Genomic DNA, 22,911 nt, shown 5'->3' with positions numbered 1-22,911 from the left:
GTTTTATGTTTTATGTTGCACTTTATCACCAAAATAACTTCCTAGTTTGTGAACTCTGTTCACAAACGATGGCAATAAAAGGATTCTGATTCTGATTTTGTCTTTCTAGCTTAATGGCAAACACTGGCTCTTTGGACATCACAAAATTTCACATGTGGTTACAACTTACACTAATGAAAAAAATCATTGTTTAGCTCAGCTGTAATTCACGTGAAATTGTGTCTTAATAAATTAGAATATGTAACATCTGACTTGTAGGCATCATTGTTTTCAGCAGTTGTTATACATAGACTAAAGATTCACATTTTTACTGTAAGCCCCATTTTACATTAACATTTGTTACAATGTAAATGTAAAATGTTAATTATAACACTACTAAAATAAGTGGGTGTGATCTTTCTGCTACAGAATTATTTAAATTATTGTTATATTATGGGACGTTTATGAAACGTATTTATTGCATTCAGTGTTTGGCCAACAGGTGGCGCTCTAATCACGCACATTGACTGCTGGACACTAGAGCGGCTCCAGGTCAAGCGCTGAGGGCCTGGGGAATATTTACGCACACGTCAATAATTATACTATACAAAAACTCTAAAAATCACACTGTGCTGGTGCTTTTAAAGCGTATTTGTTTGTTGGTTTGTTTTTCTTTATCCTAGAAAGAGAGAGTGCATGGCCTTTATTTAGACAACATCACAGGTAAAACCAGTGTCTTCTTTTGACAATTGATTTCCACACATTTTGCAGATAGGTGTATTCACAGATAGGTGTAATCACAGATAGGTCTATTCATTTTTCCCAAAGTGGCTGTAGTGTGCAGCTTGTTTTATGTCTTTTGCAATGGACTTCTCCAAACGCAGTCAAATTAAGAAGCATTTACGACGGAAGCGGGTGACGCTGTGCCACCCCTCGGGAGCAGCCATATCATCAAAGTTTGTTAAACCGAGCTGAGCACAAGCTCTGCGCTCAGGCTGCGAGATCAGGGCCAAGAAGACACCGGAGAGGGGCTGGATTTAAACCCGCCCTCTGGAGGGATCTCGTTTCCCCCAAAACCTCCCATTTTCTCTCACTCACTCTTCTCTGCCTCTCTTTCCTCTTCCCCTCTCTTCCTTTACCTTTATCCCTCGACTTTCGCCGTGTCCCCAAACACAATCATGGAGCTCACGGCGAGGTGTTTGTTTCTTCTGTCTTGCCTCGCCGTGATACTGGCGATTGATTTGGAGGCGATTGACCCAGGCTACTATGTGGAGCCTACTGCCACATCAGAGGCGATCGACTATAAGGATCCCTGCAAAGCTGGTAAGAATTTTCCTCTGCTCTTGTAGCGCACCGTAATTTGTCTCATTTACATGAGTGGACAAACATGCCACGCATCTCCAGCTCATAACCCGCTCCTGGAGAGATGACAGTAGTGGATGTAGTTTTTAAAGGCATCAGAGAACAGAGTGTGCGGTTGTTTTGTTCGGAGTGGGATAGTTTTGCAGTTAAAATCACTTACAAACAGCCCTGTGTTCTGTCTTCATGAATAGTGTGGAAAGATTGTGGGAATTCAAAGTGTTAGGATGAGAGGTTATTCCAAAAGTTGGACTATCCTGGGAAATTTACTGTTTTGCTTAAAAGTGTCTTTGGACAGCTGCCCAACACTGACTTATTTTTTATTTGAATATTCTGGCACCTCTTGTTGTTTTCTTCCTCGCTGTTTCTAGTATCCACTTTTTTCTTCTGCCGTTTTTGTTCAGATTGTTTTAGCACAAAGTGCAGGTTTAGATCATGTGCACCTTAGATGGACACAGCTGTGATTATGGCTGTGCTCTGCTGTGCACCAACCTCATTTTACCTTCACTATAACAAGCACAGGTCTGTTTGTCATGTCTGTCACAAGTGTCAGTGTTATTCTAATCTTTTATGTTGTAGGTTATGTTTTCCATGTGGTGAAAGGTTCAGGTAGAGACACAAGTCTGAAGTGCACAGTGCTTTTGTGTGACAGTTGAACTTACTGTAGCTTTGGAGTAGGTGAAATGTGTCAAGGACACAAACATGCAAAAATCTCATCACTCAAGCCCTGGATTAAGTGATTATGTTTTGGATGTAAAAGTCACTGTCTGTGCTCTGTGGTGGTTTCCATGAACAGCCCTGGTGTCAGGCTCATTTGGAGCACATACAGTACAGTCAGAGGGTCTCTGGTTGTTGTGTTGTGGCCAACACATTTTGAAATACAACTTTCAGAATTATGTTTTTGTCTCAGCATCAACTATTACAGCTCACAGTGTGAAGGACACATCAGAGTGATAATGCTTAAGTTCCATTTAGTGACTGTAAATGTGTCAAGTGTTTCTTACTTTAAGAGCTATAAGGAAAGAAAGATGTGTCGTACCATGCTCTGTTTACGTACAGGTGGTTTGAAATGGTTCATGATAAAATACAATATTAAATCATTATGCTGTGCATCTTGTATCAGTTATCTTTAGATAGAAGCTGTCACAACTTTAACATCTTTATAACTCTGATAAAATTATAGAACAACCTTGTGATGAAGTAACCTTAAGTGTATTTTATTTTTCATAAAAGTATTTTTAAACCATTAGACTGTGGCCTGACCAAAGGTTGTATCATGCTGCTCCCATGGGATGCTTATGTGTTTATATGACATTTTCTGATGTTTGTCTCTCCAAGTCTTGGCTAAATGTGTTTTAATGCTCAGATAGGGACCAGTGAATGTGTGTGGAGGAGTCTTCTTGTTGTTGCATTCATGAATGTCAATGAGGGGCCTGGTAATTAAGATTACAATATCAATACTGAGTGCTCCCACGGGTGTGAACTCGTACCTGTGATGGTTTGTCCATCAGCTAATTAACACCTGACCCTTTGCCCTCTTCTCCTCCAAATACTATTGAAGTACTTGGAATGTATTAGCTCAATGAACATACTAACATTTATCTTTATCAATATATTTATCTAATTGACAACAGGACCTAAGTCAAGTGCATTAAGGTACACCGGTGATTGTAATAGTCCTGTAACAGTGAAGTAATGACATATATATATGGGAAGTAACCAGTGGAAAATTCCTTAGGTTGCAGAACTCCAAACTTGGCAGCTTCCCAGGAAGTCATTTAAGACTGTAACAAGGCACAGAGATTAGATCTAACCATTTTGCGAAATGAAAAATGGATGAGGAGTAGACATGCTCAAATATTGAAAGCAATGGCTTGTTTGATGCGTGCCTAAGGAGAAATCAGGTGCTGACAGTTTGCCTTTCGATGCAGCTCTGTGTGTGAGCTGAGGCTTTGCTGTTTCACTTCCTCTTGTATTATAGGCTCAGCTGTAGAAGAGCGCCCTCAACATCCCCCTCTTCTCCTGGTGCTCTTATGCAAGTCTCCCTGGGCCCTGAGTCGGCTCAAACACACAGACTGTAGGTCATTCACCGCGTGCCAAAGGAAAGCACCACAGAGGTGGAGACGGGGTTCACCACGGTTACAGTCTGTGCTGTCCAGGTAGGACAGGCCGGCCGATACGTCAGCAGATTAAAACCATGCTGTCTGTTTACATTCTTTCCCATTATATGTAGTAACCTCAGCTTTCTTGTAACCAACCATCAACCAATCACCATAATTTTGTCAATAATAAAACGGACAGAAACACAGCTTTGGTTTGTGATTGGAGTACACTGACGCTAATGCTTGTCCTTTATTATGGATGTCAGGCTGGTCTCACACTGGGTGTGTTTTAAATGACAGGACCCCTGCCATTCTCCTCTCCACAGGGTACGGTTGATTAAGGAGCCGATGCACTGCAGTCACTTAGTGTGTTGTTTTGGTTTAAACAATTTACTATCATTGGTTGGCTCTAGTATTTATAGCTCTCCAGATTGCAGTTACATTCATACTTTGAATAATCTATATGAAAACTTGACATCCACCCTGCAAGGTCTAAACTAATAAAAGTTCTGCTAGGTGACCAGCTGTTGATCTCCATAAACCTCTGCAAAACCAGAGCCAAAGGTTATGAGTGCTGATGAGCCATTAGAGGTTAAACAGACACGACTGTATTAGTAATGAGTGCCAGGGATGAGAGGAAATCCAATCTGCTAATGGGCATGTTGCTGTGTGAGATGCTAAAGGAGAGGCAGCCTGCTTCTTGCTGTGTGCCCTTTGGAGCTGGCGCCACACTCGTCGTCAGGAGTAAGTGCTAAAATATGATTAAGTAGTCTCTGGATTTCCCTTGGCAAGACTGATGGAAGATATAATATTGTATGTAAACTATATTACTTAAAATTAAATGCGTTTTAGTTACAGATCAGATGGAAAAAAAATCTCATATTGATCCATAAACAATAACTGGTGTAATGTATTATGATTGATTGCACAAACAGCCCAGGTCAGCATTTGCTTAGTGAAATGATACTTACTTAATCGCCTTAATGCAGTCCTCTATTGGCCTCTTTTACTATTTAAATGTAGAGTTTGTTACTAAACACAGGCGTGAGAGGCGGCTCCATACTATAGTCATGCATTCCAGGCTTACATTCATTACCCCTTATACTTTCTTGTACCTCATTATGGCAATTTTGGGTCCACCTAAACCTCCCAAATAAGCACGCAGAGTAGTATAGCATGTCCTGAGACCAGAGGTTCTAAATATAGTCTGGTGTTAGTGTCTGCATAGGCTTAGTATTGATGTTTGTGCAGGTTTCAGTGGCAGATGTCGCGGTCTGGCATCCACGGAAAGAGATTTATGGGAATAGTCCTGGAGTATTTGACACCACAGAGGTTGAGGCAAGGGCATTACATGAATCAATGGGATTAATTTGATTGAAATCTCAAGTTTAATCTCCAACTGAATACACTGATTGATGGAACTAGAGGGATTAAGATAGTTAAGATGACCAAAATGATAGGGGGAGGTAGATTTGCCACAGCATCAAGGAAAAACGGGTTAATAAAGCATACTCTTTAATTGTAAGTTGTCTTTCTTTTACACATTTGGTCCCAGGTACACCATTATAATAATTATGTAAATATTTCCAATGCACCTTTATCTTGGCTTGGAAAGATTCTTGCTGTTTTGACACCCAATAAATTATGAAAATATATATTACTTTACTCATTTGTGTGTAATCTCAGCATATTTTACAGTATGGGTTATCAGTCTTGAAACTCCAGCACAAGCCGACATTTTTTGGGAGCTTTATTTGAAAAGTGCAAAAAAAAACTGCACAAAACATGACTACATGGTGAGCTTTAAATTATATAATTTGGGAAAAATAATCAAAATCGGCCCTACACATTGGCCCAAAAATACTGGCAGACCTTATCCACCATCAGTTTCTCTGGATTCTAAACAATCGGTGAAAAAACACACACACACTCGATCTCTAGTAGATTTGCCGGTCCAAAGCCTGCATAAATGGATATGTCTGGGAGGACAGTCTACATATGATTACATATTTTATGCAAATCACGGCACACAGAAAAGTAATTTGCTTAGGAAAGGGAAGATGTCCTCAATCCTAGTGCATGTTGTGTCCACCAGCCCTAAACCCTGTGTGTGGATAATTAAAGTAGGAGACATGGGGATTAATTGACAATCCCTGCAAGTCTTTTCATAAACCTGCAATAGTGTCTCCAAGACGACTGCAGTGCCCGAGGGGAGCGGGTGCTATAAAGCCGCCTGCGCTGGTGCATTTGCTCACTTCAATCTGAGGACAATGACCGTGTGGATTAAGCGGCACAGGGGTGATTAGGGCTCTGCATGGGCAAAGAGCATGGCCTCTGTGAACCTTAGGGGGGTGGGCAGTACCAGTCTAACTCACATTATGGGTCAGTGTACATTTGTATCATTTTTTTATAATACTGAGGCTATGGCGCGGTGGCAAAGGTAGATTATGAAGCAAGGAATCCAATCATATACAAAATTACATCAAATCTGTAAGAAGCATGAATATGAATAAATACATTTTATTTGAGCGCTTGGTTGACTGTGTTCTTCACAGTTGTGGTCTGCATGTCATCAGTCACACTTTAAAACAATCAATATTCCATTGAATAGTGTGCTACTGAACATTCTTTTATGACAGCGAGGTGTAATTAATTGCCTCAGGACTGCCTGTTCTTTTCTATGTAGACACTTCTGAGAATCAAATTAAATGTGGGATAAAGGAGAAATGAACTCTCATGTCTCCTCATACTGGGCACAGTATCTGCTGCTGCCTCTTATCAGCAGTATTTTGGCTAAGGCTGCTGTTGTAAAAGCTGTTTGACAGTGTCACATATATTAACCAAAAACAAATGAGTGTGTTTTTTGTAAGTAAATTAGAGGATCCTTTGACCTGTGGAATGTGGACCTGTCCCTCTAAATGCGTGCCCTGTCTCGCTGCAGCTCATCTACACCTTTTCTCATTGCTGTGTTTAACCTCTGATCCCAAACACACACATGTTCTCCCCTTCAGCCTTCAAAGATTTGGTTTGTTACATCTTGATTTCATTTTTGAAAAAAGGACGAGAGCCAAGCTTTCTTCTCTTCTTCTATTGTACTTCTGAAGTTTTTGGTTCAACTTTTGTCAAACTCTTATATAAATGCTTTGTCTAATTGAAACCAAAAATGTATTTCTGGGTTTATATTGTTTGGTTCTTTTGCACACATTATGGGGAAATTTCTGTACTTCTGTGCCTTTACAAACACAGCAAATTTCCAGTCTTGCAACATTGTTACGCTATTGATATTTAATCTTAGTATAAAGTTTGGCTGTACCCCCTGTTCAGTGAGTTCACACACTTGGGTATACTTTCTCTGGGGTAATAAATGTATACTTCTGTTATATATTCTATTCTATTTAAGATTGAACGATTTTCTGAAAAGCATTGCAATTAAATTTGTGATTTATGTTTTAATAACGGGATTCTGTTTAAAGTTCACATTTTAATCACATCTAAAATAATTGACAAAAAGACTGAAAGACTGATTTGATTAATCTTGCTGCCGTATTATAATTGATGACTGTCATTTTGCTTCATCATTCCTGCATCTGTGATAAATCAGCCAACATCGCATCTTATTAATATGCATTTCATGTTGTGCAGTGTCTCATCACAGCTGCGGTAAATCACCACCACAAATTCTTTTTGGATTTGAACCTAAGATATTGAGGGTTTACATCTTACACCGACATGCACGAGACTCATTCCACCAGCTTCACATGTGCCATCCCAATTCAGCTATGCACTGTGGTCAAAGGGAAATGCCTCTTTACTTTCTGACATCCTGTCCTTTTTTACCCTTCAAAACAGTAGCATCCTTTAGCATGCTCTCCCTCTTGGATTCACCCAAAAAGCCTATAACCCCACTGCTGCCCCCTTCACCTACCCCCATGTCCTGCATACAAGCCAGCCATAAATCCTGAAGGGCCAGTAAAACCAAGCCCTCAATCTCTTACGCAGCAGAAGTGGGGCATTTACCCAAGAATCTCATAAAGACCTGCATTCCTCATAAAGTGGTTGGTTGGTTATTTTTCCTTATCGTTGGCCTCATTAACGACTCATTACTTCTTCAAGGTGCCCTATATCTTTACAGTGAGGAGGCTGTGGCGGTGTCTTGTATATGCTGTTATAGTGTTCATTTAGTTTGGGTGCTTACATATTACATATCGCATGTGATGAAATGAAAGTTGGAGACAACTAGCATGAAAGAAGCTGTTAAATAAATGTATTCTACAACTACAAGCTCAATCCCATTCATAGAAATGCACTACAGTTTGTGAAAATTATCTTGTTTCTTGTCTAGTATGTTAATCTTTGGATGTAGTAATGAGAATGATTCAATTCCCTTCTGTCCATTCGCACTTGTGCTAGTATTTATACACAGAAATTAGGACCAAATGACCTCTACCTGTCTTCCTGCTCAGGGGCATGGGTATTGTGTACTAGTGGTAGATTCCTTGCACCAGTATCAGTACTGGGACTGAACAAGCTGGATGGATTGGTGCTTCTCTTGGGAAAAGCTAAGAGGAAGGCAATGATGTGTTTTGTAACAGTCCAGTGAATCTTCATATGCAAGATGGTGCTGACTTTGCTATACTAAATGACAGTGATGTAAGCTTCCTGTTATCTATACAAGGATGTCTCTTAAGTATCTTTTATATTTTAGTGGTAAAATGTAAACACGCACTTTCCCTGAGAGAGACCAACGTTTGTTTGTTACGTTTGTTTAATGTTTTCCCTTTTGGGTCCGTAATAAATTGTACTTGTGTTTCAGCTGCCTTTCTTGGAGACATTGCTTTAGACGAGGAAGACCTGCGCTCATTCAAAGTGGACAGAATAGTAGACCTGGCCCGTAGAACCGTGCAGTCTTTTAATCATACAGGTAAACTCTTGAACTTGAATTCAAAAACGAAAATGTTCAAAACCAATAAACTCCCTGCATATTTGGCTCCGTCTTACCATTACATTAAACTTTTCCACAAGTTCATGTTTTTGAAAAGAATGTGTTATCACCACACATATCTCAACTTGTACTGCCTTGTTTTAAGGTGTGTTTAAACCACAGACATTCTATTTGAGTATTATTTATACCAGTGCCACTAACCACTGAGAAATAGAAAATACATTAGTTAAAGTAAAACGGAGAGCAGACTTTGAATCATTTTCACCAATCTTCCACCATTTGTCAGCACTCCTCCTTTATCACTTTAACAAGCAGATTTGGGTGTTATCAGCCTTCCTCAGCCCATGCAGAAGGAGTGCTAATTGATCTTGCCCCCAAATCTTGTTCAACACAGCCCACTGTTACAGCAAATGATTCAATTTACAGTGAATGTCACCCTCATCTTTTTCAGCTTCTGCAGAGAAAATAGTAATCCTAAGAAATGTTTATACTATTATGGACTGGCTTTGCTTTTCACACACAACTCATTAGCTGTGTCATAGGCTTTTTGGTAGTTTAATAACTAAAACACAGAAACTGATTATATAATTAAATTTGTGTTGTTTTCAGTTGCAAACAATCAGAGTAGTCCAAATAGACAAACTTCAAGTCGCAAGAAAAGAGCTGCTACCTCCAGACCTGAGCGAGTGTGGCCTGAAGGAGTTATTCCATATGTGATCAGTGGGAACTTTAGTGGTAAGTATTTTTTTACATTCTATCAGCATGATTTGCAGTCAGACTCTAATTATGTTGTTTAATTATGGTTTCTTCTTACTCTGTGTTATATTATTCAGGCAGCCAGCGAGCGATATTCAGGCAGGCCATGCGCCACTGGGAGAAGCACACCTGTGTGACCTTTATAGAGCGCACTCAGGAGGAGAGCTACATTGTCTTCACCTACCGACCCTGTGGGTGAGTCTGGGGATTTGAACTGCACATGCAGAACCTGAATAATGGTCAGCCTCTGTGGCTTTATTCTGTGCTAATTATTGGACACCTCAATAGTTCTTTTGCACAGCAGTGGTTTGCTATTGTCTGTTGGCTCTGTTTGCGGTCTGTGTGAGAGTTGTTATTTCAACCCCCAGCTGTTCCTTAAAGAGACATCCATTCACTGGGCAGGAATGTTTCCTGTGCCTCATCCCTCACTCTGCCTCAGTCAGTGAGCGCTTTTGCACTACATGGTCCTTATAATTGGTCTCCAGAGGAGGACTTCTTAACCTTTCCATGACCATGTTTACACCACACCACTGAAGCAAGCTTTAACATTCACACATTCTCCCCCTTACATGTACTGGTTATTATGAGTGGGTATTATTCCTTTCACCACATATTTTGTACATTTAAACAATTTCAGCTAACCAAACTCATGCCAAGTCATATTTTAAATATGATTTATGGTTATCATCAATGCATACCATATGTTGCTGATGTACAGATATGACTCACAATATATAATCAAACGGTGAAGCCGTTCTTCAAAGTACACCTTATACAGCCAGCTGTTGATGGCCATTTTTAGCCTGGGTACTGGTCTGTGGAGCAACAGGGATGACATTATCCACACAGGCGGCAGTGGTAACAGTGGGCACGCTTGACTCTGCAGCAGTCAGTGCAGTCAGTGCTTCCATCTGCCCTGTGCAAAGTTCAAGGCGTGTCTCAGGAGTCCAGGCCAGGCTCAGTAATTAGAGAGCGGCCGTCTAGCCCACAGGGGCCTGGTGTGTCCATGCTCTAACCTCACCCATGTGATGCAGAGATGGATCATTTGCATTGGCCAATGGATGAATCAATGTCACAGATGTGTAGATGAAGGGGAAGTCCAATTTTTTATTAAAAGATAAATTGATCAGTGTGTCTTAGTCTGTCTTTAGTTCTATCATCACGATTTTCATAAACTTTTGTTGAGAGTAAAATGTATTCTCTTGTAGATGTTGCTCTTATGTCGGCCGCCGTGGAGGAGGGCCTCAAGCCATTTCTATTGGAAAAAACTGTGATAAGTTTGGAATTGTGGTTCATGAACTGGGTCACGTGATCGGCTTCTGGCATGAACACACACGCCCTGACAGAGATGAACATGTCAGCATCATCAGGGACAACATTCAACCAGGTAAGGTCATTTGCTCTACTGTACCAACAGTGCAACCCTGTGTAGCTGCCCAGACTCTGTCATTAGTGTATATTTGTACTTTCACTACCATCACCTTCTTTTTCAGGGCAGGAGTATAACTTCTTAAAGATGGAGCCTGGGGAGGTGGACTCTTTGGGAGAAGTCTATGACTTTGACAGCATCATGCACTATGCCAGAAATACTTTCTCCAGGTAGGACAACGGCCAAGTTGAAAACAGCTCTTGGACCATGCCAGGTGGAGCTATTCTTTAGTCTGCTCCAAATGTTCAAACTTATTTATGATGGTGTACTACTCTACCCAGCTGTTGTTTCTAAGCACTTAATTCTTACATGTAATCCATATAAAAGAATAGAGTCATATAACACCTACATTCAAACAGATAAAAGAAAAGAACATTACGATACAAGTTATTTGAGTTGTGGTGATGCTATTTTTGGGTCATATTGCTCGGGGCTTGTGGGATGTTTTCTGCAGGCTACTATGATTTAACTTTAACCATTTATTGCTGCAACAGTCTGATAAATAATCAGACTTACTGCATTTCTGGACATATTTACAGATGCCACGTTGCAGTAGAAATTATACAACACAACATGTTGTTGTTTTTTTTTATGAATATAGTCGTAGTGAAAGATTCTTAACAAAGGGTCAATGGAAAAACAGTACAACTGTTATTTTAATGATGAAGCTCCCCCTTGCAATCCTGCTATAATTGCATATTTGTAGTTCAGGAGAAAGTGTTTGACTGGAATACAGAAGATTGTACCCACAGCCTGTTCAAATTAGGTCCCTGTTTTGTTCCCACTACTTGAGTATCAGCTGCAGAGATTGAGAAGGCGCTTTCCCGGGCCTGAGATGGCTCACTCAGGGCAGTGTGAAGTCTCTTGTTAACATAGTGCTTTGGCATCACAAACACCTCATTACCTCTCTGTGCTCCTTTGATTAGCAGCGTTACAGCGCCTTAAGCTGGTGCAGAGGCTCATTTTATTTGCCTGGTGTCTGCTGCAAAACTCTAGCACCTTCACAGCACTCAGGTGTTATTATAGATTTTACAACACTTCTATAAAGTCAGTGGGCCAAGCACAATTTGGGTCAACAACAATAATCACCAACAGATGCAGAAATATATTAGTATGTATTACTGCCGTGACTTGTTTGTGCTTCTTCACTCATATATTAGGAATAGTTTGTACAGGGACATGCTCAGCTAGTGGTGACACTAGGTGTCTAAACCAATAAGAAGTGTGACGTAGACTTTCTGAAGCATCTGCCCAGTGTTACAGGAAGTCTGTCCAGATGCCAAACTTTACGTGACAGAGAAAGTTAGAGCATCTTCCTGAAAAAGAAAGCCATCTGGGTTCTTCAAAAGTCAAACTAGGCCTCCCAGTCTAGGCTGACTCAGTCAGTCTGAGCTAACACAAACTCTCACTGCAAAGTGCTTTTTGACATCACACATGTTGACATCATATAAATATAATCTACTTCAACACTTAAACCGCCAAACTGAACATCAGCTTGTGTAAATATTGTTTTTACGCCCCTTCCCTTGTGCAGGATGTGACCTCAGATTTGCGCATGAAACCTGGATTTTGTCCCTTGTCTGTAAAAGATCAGCAGAATCTGGCCACTTTCAGAACAGCTGTAGCCATTAATGACTACTAGTAATCATTTTCTTTTTTTCTAATAGTAGTAATAGTTTTCTCTATTTTGTAGTTTTAAAGAAAATGTAATTTTAACATTTCTCTTCCTTGAACCAGACCGCGTTTGTGGCAGACTGAGTCTGGGAAGCAGGCAGAGTCTAAACAGAAGCTGTGGCTGTGTCTGAGCCAAAGTACAGAACTGTCTGTTTAGTCTTGTGTACCCAAGCTCTAGGTCAAAGTTAGCATCTGGAGGTAAAATCTAGGCCAAGTGGTATTAGTGATAGCGATGTCCTTTTAATCAGCTTCATCTGACTGTACACTGCTTTTCAACATTATAGAAGCTATTTTTGCTTTTTGCAAACATTTTCAAGCCAGTGCCAGTCCCTAACCCAGATAAATGGAGGGCATTGTGTCTCGCTCGACTTGTAGTGGAGGCAAACTCCAAAGGCCAAAGGAAAGTTATAGTAGTGGACTTGTAGTGGAGTTACTTGGTCTTGGTCACAGTGGAACAGCCAAACTCCAGAGCATGTTTATTTGGATAATCCCCTCTGTTCTGCCTCAGCTTGGACTACGTCTTGGTTTGTAAAAAAGCGGATCAATAAGTCTCCTTGGACACAGGGCTCAGGGCCGTGATGGCTGCTGCCGGGGAATGTTTCACAGAGTGCTACTGGCAGACAAGGGGCTCCTGTTAGCTTTTCACAAGTCAGTCCAAGCACTCTCTCTCTCTGGAGCGCTGATTGGCTGAGTTACCTGTGTCAGTCTGATTTTAGAGCTCCATTATTAGCCTGTGTGTTTAGCCCAGTGTTGTACAGTAAATCACCGTGGGAAGCCAGGTCCTTTGTAACGAGAGGTGCTCAAAAGATTTCATGCCGTGTCTTGATGTTTTGCTCTGTTTCTTTGTGGATGAGCAAATCTGATGCCAGCTCTTTTTGTCTGGAGTGTGTTAGTCGACCTACAACTCCGCCTGCCCCCTTCTCTTTGCCCCTCAGATATTTTTCAGGGCCGGTACTTGGCACAGACCCAACTCAAATAGAGACCTGCCAGTGTGGCCTTTGTGCGCTCTGACATGGACCCGAGTGGCATATTTCACCGACCGCCAGCACAGGGCTTCTGGAAGCCGATGGAGGAGGAGGGAGGCAGGGTCTGAACTGTTAGCTTAGGCTGCGCTGTTTACTCATGCCTGCGGTTGAAACGCATGTCACCATGGGAACGTCCAAGGAGCCAAGCCACTGCTCACCAATACTTGGAGAAAAATTAAGATGGTCAAACTTAAGTGTCAACTAAGACAGTGGTGGGAAAATTGGATCACCTTTGACCTGCAACTATTTTAAGCATTAAGTTTTCAGTGAATAAATACAACCCCTTCCTACCAAAGATAACACAATGTCACACAGTGTTTGGTTGTTTTTGGCTTTTTAAGAAATAGTTCACTTTAAGGCAACACAGTGAATGCACTCCATCATTTTTACCTGGTGTATTCAGGTTTGCTATTATTAGAAGATAATACACATTTATAACAATTATGGTGCTATTGTACTTTGGATACACATATGAAAAACATGCATCTGGTTCTTTTTGCCTAAATATCTTTGTAATACACTATCAATGATTGGTAAAAGTATATTAATGTTTTTCAGGGCAGTTTAAACTTTGTGACCTACATTTTGAAATGTCCTGACATGGCTCCAGATCAACAGGCCAACTTTATTTAAGCACATTCAGTTCTTAATACGTTCTTCCCCATTAATTCTTATTTTGTTGATAACACTAATCTCCTTTTTCCAATTCCTATACATATCCAGTGAAATCAGCTTTGCCTTGAATACACTTTGTTTGTTGTTTATTGTAAAATTTCTCCTTCTTTTTTGCCCCAGTTTTTCTTAAATATCTATATGCTGACTCACAGGGGCATCTTCCTGGACACCATCCTGCCTCGATATGATGTGAACGGAGTCCGACCGCCCATTGGCCAGAGAACCAGACTGAGCAAAGGGGATATCGCACAGGCACGCAAACTCTACAAATGCTCCAGTAAGACCAAAATGACAAATGCTGTTTCCTTTCTATTTTTACATGTGTGCACATATGTGGTATGGTTTATTGGACTGACTAAAACTTGTGTAAGCGCTATGAATGGACAGGAAGTTTGTCATCGGTCTTCCTTGAAGTTTCTGAACAGCTGGGCTCAAGTAGACAATGTTATTAGTACACTTACTTTGCTACATGAAGAACATAAACAATATGGTTATAGACCTAGGGGAATTATGTAATACAAACACTCTAAAGAAGCACTTGATTTGTTTTCAGTGATGAGACAGTGGGCCTAATCCTAGTCAAATAAACAGTATGTACGGCAATAACAGATGTGCAACTCAAGCAGCCCTCTGTTGGATAGATCTGGTGTTAGACAGTTAATTGCATGTCTGCACTGAGAGTCAGACTATCATTCAGTGAGCAAACCCAATGACCAACCGGTGTGGCCATAGTGGAAAGTGGAAGTCATAATATCAAGGGCCTAAAGGTACATGTGTATGAGACTTTTCACTACACCCAGGAGCGAGAGAGCAGCAGAGCAGATGATGTGGCACTCATTGTGGGGGATGAAGTAGTGAGTTTCTCCTCCACGTGTTATTGAAAAAAAAAAAGAAAAAATAAAAACATCTTAAAGAGCCAGTAGTCTCCTTTTCAAGCAAATTCCTTTAAGAGTTTGTCATTCCAAGGGAGTGCTTGAGTGCTTGTTATTGGGGGTAGTATGGGCAGTACTCTGTTGAGTATTATAGCAACTCTTAGCTCAGGGCTTCAAGTTTTATTGCTTATACACAAGTCTCAGAGGTAGCAATGAATGTAAACACTTGGGGAAAGAGTTTTCTTTAGTCCTGCTAAATACAGCCTCAGGATAATGATGACACAGATGTATAAGTGATTATATACAGACAGACACGTCTTTGTTAGGGCCATTCTCTCCTCAGCATCTTTAAACCTAAAGTGCATATTAGAACATAAATTTTGCCTAGTTTTTCCAAGTTTAAAATGTATGGTGAAGTGTATAATTTGGAGGTAATATTAAATGAATGTTCAAACTGCATGTTTAAATATTTTGCATACATTTTCCCTGCATTTTAAATTGAATTTTATGAAATTGAATTTTGTATATTAATGACATAACTGGAGGTATTCCTTTTTAGAAGTGAGTGCTATTTCCTATATTTTTATCAAGTGTCTATCAACTACAATTTGACTGATTTAAAACTAGATTAATACTTACCACAGAATAAATCCCGTTGCAAACAAATTTATTAGAAAAAAAAGTTCCCCACTGCCAATAAGCCCTTTGTGTCCAGATTAACCAGTCAAATGGAGGTTGTTTTTTCACTGTTGGCATGTACATTATGCATCAGATCTCCAGAGGACTTGGTTATTTATAGTGTGACAGGTTTATTTTCAGAGGTTGCACAGAGAAAGTGTCTCGTACTCAATTCCTTTGTGTGATCATCATCTGGAGCCCAAGGTGGGGGTTAATATTATCTGCAGATGTGCCTTTGAACATAAAAGCGCTGCCCTTCACTTCACATTCAGTGTTATAATAATCTCTGAACCAACCATCTGTCTCTGTTGCCAGAGCTGTTTATGCTTATAGTTCATAAGAGAGAAACATTTAGAGATTTGGATGAGATTGGTGTTTAATTGTGTTCTTTTGAACACTAAATGTTTTTTTTCTCTCTGTAATTGTTTGGCTAGGATGTGGGGACAGCCTGCAGGACAGCAGTGGTAACTTCTCCTCTCCAGGTTTTCCCAATGGATATTCAGCCTACATGCATTGCATCTGGAGAATATCAGTCACGCCAGGGGAAAAGGTATGAGCATATGGAAAATGCCAGATCTACTTTAGCTGTTTAAACAACTAGAGCTATGGAGTCTGTTTTTTTCTCCTTATTTAGGTAAGCATTGGTTTGCTGTGCAGTGGTGTCTATAATTAGGCATTCTTTGTTTTTAAGATCATTTTGAACTTCACCTCCATGGATTTGTATAGGAGTCACTTGTGCTGGTATGATCATGTGGAGATCAGAGACGGATACTGGAGGAAAGCACCACTCAAAGGTTTGTTAAACTTTGAGCTTAACCCCTCTGCAACAGGGACTGACTTAAACTAGTTTCTTACTTCAGTGATTATGACAATAATTCAGGAGAGATATATGTAAATGTGTTGACTAAATAATAAGGTGTTGCTTTTGTTTAGGTCGTTTCTGTGGTGACAAGCTGCCTGAGCCAATCATCTCCACGGACAGTCGTCTGTGGATTGAGTTTCGTAGCAGCAGTAACTGGGTGGGAAAAGGTTTCTCAGCCGTTTATGAGGGTAAGCACTATTCCCTACTTCACAACATAAAAGTCCTGCTCACTTGACTGACCACTCTCCGTCAGACATAAAAAAGTGCCTAGAATATGCACTAGTTTTGGAGCCTGCACTGCTGATGTGTCAGGCTCTTTGCACTGCATTAATCCAACTTTGGCTCCGTTTCATATTTAGTTCCATTGTTTCCAGACGGTGCAAAAGGATGATGCATGTTTGTGTGTGTGGGAGCGGATGGTGGAGGCATTTCTGCTAATCCGCATTGCGTAAACAGGGAGCGCACATGTTTTCTGGAGAAATGTGCTATTGATAATGCTCAACGTAGTTTATATTGTTTGTATTATCACTTGCAGCCATATGCGGAGGGGAGGTGAAAAAAGACAATGGCCAAATCCAGTCTCCAAACTACCCTGATGACTACAGGCCCAACAAAGTGTGTGTGTGGAAGATCACTGTGGCTCAGGGTTACCATGTCGGCCTTACTTTTCAGTCTTTTGAGGTAATACTTACAATGTAATACTGGCACTGTAAATGAAAGCTGTTCTCTATTAAGTGAATATAATTTATCCAATTCTTGTTACAGATTGAGAGACATGACAGCTGTGCATATGACTATTTGGAGGTGCGCGATGGGAATTCCGAAAACAGTCCTCTGTTGGGCCGCTTCTGTGGCTATGACAAACCAGATGACATTAAAAGCAGCTCTAACCAGCTGTGGATGAAGTTTGTTTCTGATGGCTCTGTGAATAAGGCTGGATTTGCTGCCAACTTCTTCAAAGGTCAGAGTTTAAAACATATTGTCTATGTACTGTATAGTGGAATGGAAGTCTGAATTGTAATTGCACAGTGTTTTCTCGGCTTTACTGTTTCACTCATAAAACATCAAGCCAAGGGGCCAGAGAAAAGGGTCCTTACATATCTTTGTGTTTTTAGAGATGGATGAGTGCTCCAAGCCGGACAACGGTCGCTGTGAGCAACGCTGTGTCAACACACTGGGCAGCTACAAGTGTGCCTGTGACCCCGGCTATGAGCTGGCTGCCGACAAGCGCAGCTGCGAGGGTAAGTACAGGGAGAAAAGTCACTAACCCTGCTCACCATGTAATTTCCATGCTAAAGCATTTGCACCCAAATACAATAAATACAGTCATCCCAGTAGGACTGAGTACATGCCCACATTAGTGCCCAAGCTGCTCAGGGGCCATCTTTTTAAGATTTGAGTCACTACAATGCTCTAGTTATTCATATCCCAAATTGTATGTTGTTGGAGGCCAAATTACATGTTTGAGCATGTCGCCTCTAGAGGACATGGAGTGCTACTACACATTTATGCTGATATACATTGCATCACTTTAGAAACAGGTGATTTAGTCCCCAGTCTACAGGGGTGCAAAAGGGTATATTACACACTTATTTATAATGTTTGCCCCCTCATTGGAGTCAGATGCAAAGATGAACTACACTAGTTTGTTTTAAAATGCCTAATTCATCATCATTATTCTGGACCCAGGCCTATTGTCATGATACTTATTATTATCGTTCCAATCACATGTATTGTTTGACGTAATTCTAATCTTTTTTATTATTCAGTTAATCTAAGTAATACCTTCAGATTATTTCTTGTTATGTGTAGCGTAAAACAAGCTGAAGATATAGTGGGTCCTAACAGTTGTAGAGGGCTTTGGTGTTACATAACACAGAACGTGTGAACTCACGAACAAGGCAGACACTAATCTGATTAATGCAGGACACAGGAACGCTATTCATGTCCAGAACCGTGACTGTATTAATAATACATGTGCCTTGTCAGCAAATCTAACTGTTTTTCTGTTGCTTGTTTTTAAAGCGGCTTGTGGAGGCTTTATCACCAAATTGAACGGCTCGATCACCAGCCCAGGGTGGCCCAGAGAGTACCCACCCAACAAGAACTGTATCTGGCAGCTGGTCGCCCCCACACAGTACCGCATCACTCTGCTCTTTGATGTCTTCGAGACTGAGGGCAATGACGTGAGCACTGGGGTTATTTTGAATCGTCACGGGGTGGGTTTGTTCTGTGTTCTTTCTGTCACTGCACAACACAACTCTACCACACAAACAAACATTCTATAAATAGAATCAAATACTATTTCTAATCATCCTCACATGCACTCTCTTCTCTTAGGTCTGTAAGTATGATTATGTGGAGGTCCGTAGTGGGCTCTCAGCTGATTCACGGCTGCATGGGAAGTTCTGTGGGGCAGAGAAACCAGAAGCCATCACTTCTCAATACAATAACATGCGCATTGAGTTTAAATCAGACAACACGGTGTCTAAAAAGGGCTTCAAAGCACAATTTTTCTCTGGTGAGTTGGGGTTTTCTTGCACCAAATCACAACTTCAGTTAATTTTCTGTTATGGAGTCTATGAGAGAAACACTGACATGTTTTTTCCCTGCGTGTTTTCAGACAAAGATGAATGTTCGAAGGAGAACGGAGGCTGTCAGCACGAGTGTGTCAACACCTTTGGGAGCTACAGCTGTCAGTGTCGAAGCGGCTTTGTGCTGCATGAGAACAAACATGACTGTAAAGAGGGTATGTTATGTTCAATGGACTGTAGTAAATTTATGTAATTTTAGCCAAAAATATTCAGTTCTTGTTTTGATTTACGTTGATGTATTTTCAGCTGGCTGTGATCACACTGTCAACAGTGTGAGTGGCGTCATCACCAGTCCAAATTGGCCAGACAAGTACCCCAGTAAGAAGGCCTGTACCTGGGCACTCACCACCACTCCAGGACACCGGATCAAAATTGTACGTAACTGTCTTGTCTCAGAAACATTTTGTAGTCAGACTTAATTTATCAATGTACGCTTTAATATTGGGAATACACTTAATCTAATATACTGCATAAAAGAAAAAAGGTAACTTTATATTGTGCTGTGCTTCTTTTAGGCCTTTAATGAGATTGACATGGAGGCGCACCTGGAGTGTGCTTACGATCATATTGAGATATATGATGGCAAAGATGGAAAAGCCCCAAGTCTGGGTCGCTTCTGTGGCACCAAGAAGCCTCCCCCGATCACGTCCAGCAGCAACAAGCTGTTCATCCGCTTCTTCTCTGACAACTCTGTGCAGAAGAAAGGGTTTGAGGCCTCTCACACTGCAGGTGATTATGGCGTCTTGTTTTTGGCTTAGTTTGTGTACAGTACATGCATATACTTTTCTGAGGGTGGGTTCACAATTGTCCTGGTTTGGTCTAGATTTGAGCCCAGTCCTGATGTAGAATTGGTTTGGTCCTGTTTTAGTTCAGCTCTAGTCCTCGTCTAGTCCAGGTTTTGTTCTGGGTGTGTGAATGCAGTCTGAGTGACTTGTTTTATTTGGCTTATTTGGCACTTGCCAAATGGACAGAAACGTCTAAACACTGAGCACAAATAATTAACGTCAGATTGTGTGTAATAAAGATATATTCCTGTACAGAGTGCGGTGGTCGGCTAAAGGCTGAAGTGAAGACCAAAGATCTGTTCTCTCACGCTCAGTTTGGGGACAACAACTACCCAGGAGCTTCTGACTGTCAGTGGGTCATCTCTGCTGAGAAGGGCTATGGAGTGGAGCTCATCTTCCAGACCTTTGAGATTGAGGAGGAAGCGGACTGTGGATATGACTATATGGAGCTGTTTGATGGGGCAGACACCAAATCTCCACGTCTAGGGCGCTACTGTGGCTCAGGAGTAAGGATCTCTGTTTAAAAGCATTTTGAATAACACTAATTCATGTTTTATAAATCACATCCATAGGTGCTGTATGAAGGAATTGGATGGTGAAATAGTTAGTTACAATATGGCTCTGTCGTAGGTGGACGTGAACACAAATCAAGACACTGGTCAGTAGAGTTTCACACTCTTGGAGACCACTATAACAAATTTATTTTAATAGACTGTTTTTGTAGGTATGAAAACAAACTAAACCTTAGTCTGAAAAAATAATCGATTAAAATAAATTAACGGATGACCAGATGAACCTCATCGGACTTCTATAGCTAATTATTTATCAGCTATGTTGAATGTGCAGATTGGTCTTTAACAATGAGGCCAGCAGGCATTTAAAATGAGAGTTTTCTCAAGCAAGAGTGCTGCTTAATTTCTTTTACACACTTCAGTGATAAGATTGGGCCTTTTACTCGGGCTTGTTCTTGGGCATCAGAACTAGAGGGGCATAACATTCTCAAAGCCCCAGGGAGCAGCTTTCTAATCAAGTTTCTTTTAATAAAATGGTCTGAAAGGTACTGGCACAGTTTTATCCAGAGTAGAGTAAAACTCATTATAGTGTTCTAAGGCTTTAGCTCATGACTACAAACAGTTGCACTTGCCAAGGTGCTGTCTGAGCAGGAGCCTGGTCTTAGTTGTAGTTGTTAAAGTTAAAGAATTAGACAGTGCCTCTAAATAACTGTACTGTTGTGTGCTTTGTTCCAGCCTCCAGAGGAGATCTACTCAGCCGGTGACTCCATTGTGATCAAGTTCCGCTCTGATGACACAATCAACAAAAAAGGCTTCCACGTGCGCTACACCAGCACCAAGTTTCAGGACACACTGCACTCTCGTAAGTGACCAGCGGGGGCCGGAAGGGGCCGCGCGGGGCAAAGGGGCAAACGGAGGGGCCCCCCAGGGAGGCGCCAGCCTGCCGCTCGGAAACCTTCGGCCACCAAGATGAATCAGACACGACAAAACAGCCGCAAGACCACCAACCGCACCTCAGCTCCTAGGGGCTCTAGCTCCCCCCACAGACTGTGAGGAGTAAAGCCATTCTGCAGTTCACCTTGTTTTTACCTTTTTATGGTTAGGATTGGGATGAGAGTGTGATTGTCTGCTTCGGCAGACAGCAGGGGAAAGTATATAGACCCCTCAGATATTTTTTTAAGCTTGTCTCTTATTGAGAGGCAGAGCAGAAAACCGTGGATTCTCAGGACCTGTTGGAAGGCAGGCATCAGCTGGACAGATCCCTGCTTTTGTCGGGCCAGCCCACCACATTCAGGAGAGGAACAGGAATCTTACCCCTCTTTTCCTCACTCTCTCATCCCCGGGTTCAAGGTTTCCTATCCATACGAGGATTTGAGGACTTGTTGAATTTTGATACTGTATGTCAGTCAAATGCATGTAAGGAAGGAAGGAAGCTGTACAGTGACAACACCAGCATTAGTATTTGGCATTGTCCTGGCAGCCAGTGGCAAGATTCTTATTGTTACTGTTAACAAGGAATTTAAGGAAGCAATTATAATTATTAAAGGACTAATACATGAAATGTGGTCCATGTCTTCTGGTTGGTAATTGCTGCCTCATGACTGACTTCTTCTGTACCTCCATGTATAAAGTTATGTGTGTGAACTTCAAAGGGAACATGTGCTTTTCAGCTTGAACCAGTTAGCACTTTACAGTGAATTGTTCCAAAACCAAGAGCTTATGGATTTTTGTGAAATGCAATGCCAGTTCACTTATTTTTAAATGCATTTTATCTCTTCTTTGTTTTTTAATTGTTCCATTCATTTCCTCAAGCATACTTGAACATGTGCCCTGTTACATGGGGCAATATAGGTATGACTTATGTTTTCAATGTTGATTTACAGTTTTGATGTAAAATTATTTCTCTCCAGAGAAAATGCCTTTTCTTGGTACAATGAAGTATTTCTCAAGAACCAAATGAGCCTCGGTATTTATTGTTCAAGTAATTACATAAATGATGTAAATGAAAAAGTACTGTTGAAATTAGCCCTACAATGCCTTCTTAATGTATAGCCATTGGTCTATGTTGAATACACAATGTTGCTCACTGATTAATTTCTCTGTTTATTTCTTACTCCATCATGTAGACTTAGTGTAGTATAAACCCTAGAGTTTCAAACCAATACAATTAAATTGAAAAAGGCTCCTGAACGGGAGATGAAACATCTGGATTCCAAAAAATATATATAGTTTATGTCACTGGCTGGAAATTACATAGATGACACAGGTAAACAACTATGGAAAAACTGGCAACCCAGGACATTTGAGTAGGATGAGCAGAACTGAAGAGTAAAACATTTAAATGTAAAGAGCCTCACCAGTAAGAAAATACCAAACTCTGGGAGATTTATATAATATAGTTTATGCTTGGATTTTATTGGGTATCCCATTATTTGGTTAACTATATATTACACATCACCATTGTCAGACCATACATATTATATGCTCAATAATTGTTTAGGACAATTACCAAAATGAAAGATTGACCTGTTGCAGTTTGATGTTCCATTTGGACTTGTTGCGATGAACAATTTATTGGATTTGTTCAGATGACAGTAGGCAGAGGTTTCATAAGGGCCACAATGCTGTTACAAGACCAGTAAAAACAAAACAAGGCAGAGTTTTCAC

At 40.8% G+C, this 22,911-nt stretch overlaps 1 protein-coding gene across 1 annotated transcript; it reads left to right on the top strand.

The window, feature by feature from the left end:
- The first annotated feature begins 935 nt into the window (after positions 1 to 935).
- On the top strand, positions 936 to 22,334 carry bmp1a (bone morphogenetic protein 1a). Its single transcript, XM_033972372.2, has 20 exons — positions 936 to 1,302; positions 8,254 to 8,361; positions 8,992 to 9,117; positions 9,216 to 9,333; positions 10,347 to 10,525; positions 10,632 to 10,737; positions 14,094 to 14,218; positions 15,926 to 16,041; positions 16,183 to 16,285; positions 16,425 to 16,541; positions 16,889 to 17,034; positions 17,119 to 17,314; positions 17,469 to 17,594; positions 18,379 to 18,539; positions 18,694 to 18,874; positions 18,977 to 19,102; positions 19,194 to 19,321; positions 19,463 to 19,676; positions 19,988 to 20,238; positions 20,980 to 22,334. The coding sequence occupies exons 1-20, from the start codon at positions 1,158 to 1,160 to the stop codon at positions 21,112 to 21,114; spliced, it is 2,907 nt and encodes a 968-aa protein (XP_033828263.1). The 5' UTR covers positions 936 to 1,157; the 3' UTR covers positions 21,115 to 22,334.
- The last annotated feature ends 577 nt before the right edge of the window (positions 22,335 to 22,911 follow it).

The sequence above is a fragment of the Periophthalmus magnuspinnatus genome, chromosome 9, assembly GCF_009829125.3.
Source record: "Periophthalmus magnuspinnatus isolate fPerMag1 chromosome 9, fPerMag1.2.pri, whole genome shotgun sequence".
Lineage (NCBI taxonomy): Eukaryota > Metazoa > Chordata > Actinopteri > Gobiiformes > Gobiidae > Periophthalmus > Periophthalmus magnuspinnatus.
This window is presented reverse-complemented; position numbering and strand designations above follow the sequence as displayed.

Excerpts from the sequence above, each read along its gene's own strand:
- bmp1a (XM_033972372.2), top strand. The coding sequence starts at position 1,158 with ATGGAGCTCACGGCGAGGTGTTTGTTTCTTCTGTCTTGCCTCGCCGTG. Across the intron at positions 16,542-16,888 it reads TTTCTCAGCCGTTTATGAGG|CCATATGCGGAGGGGAGGTG; the intron begins GTAAGCACTATT and ends TATCACTTGCAG. Across the intron at positions 17,315-17,468 it reads TGCTGCCAACTTCTTCAAAG|AGATGGATGAGTGCTCCAAG; the intron begins GTCAGAGTTTAA and ends TTGTGTTTTTAG.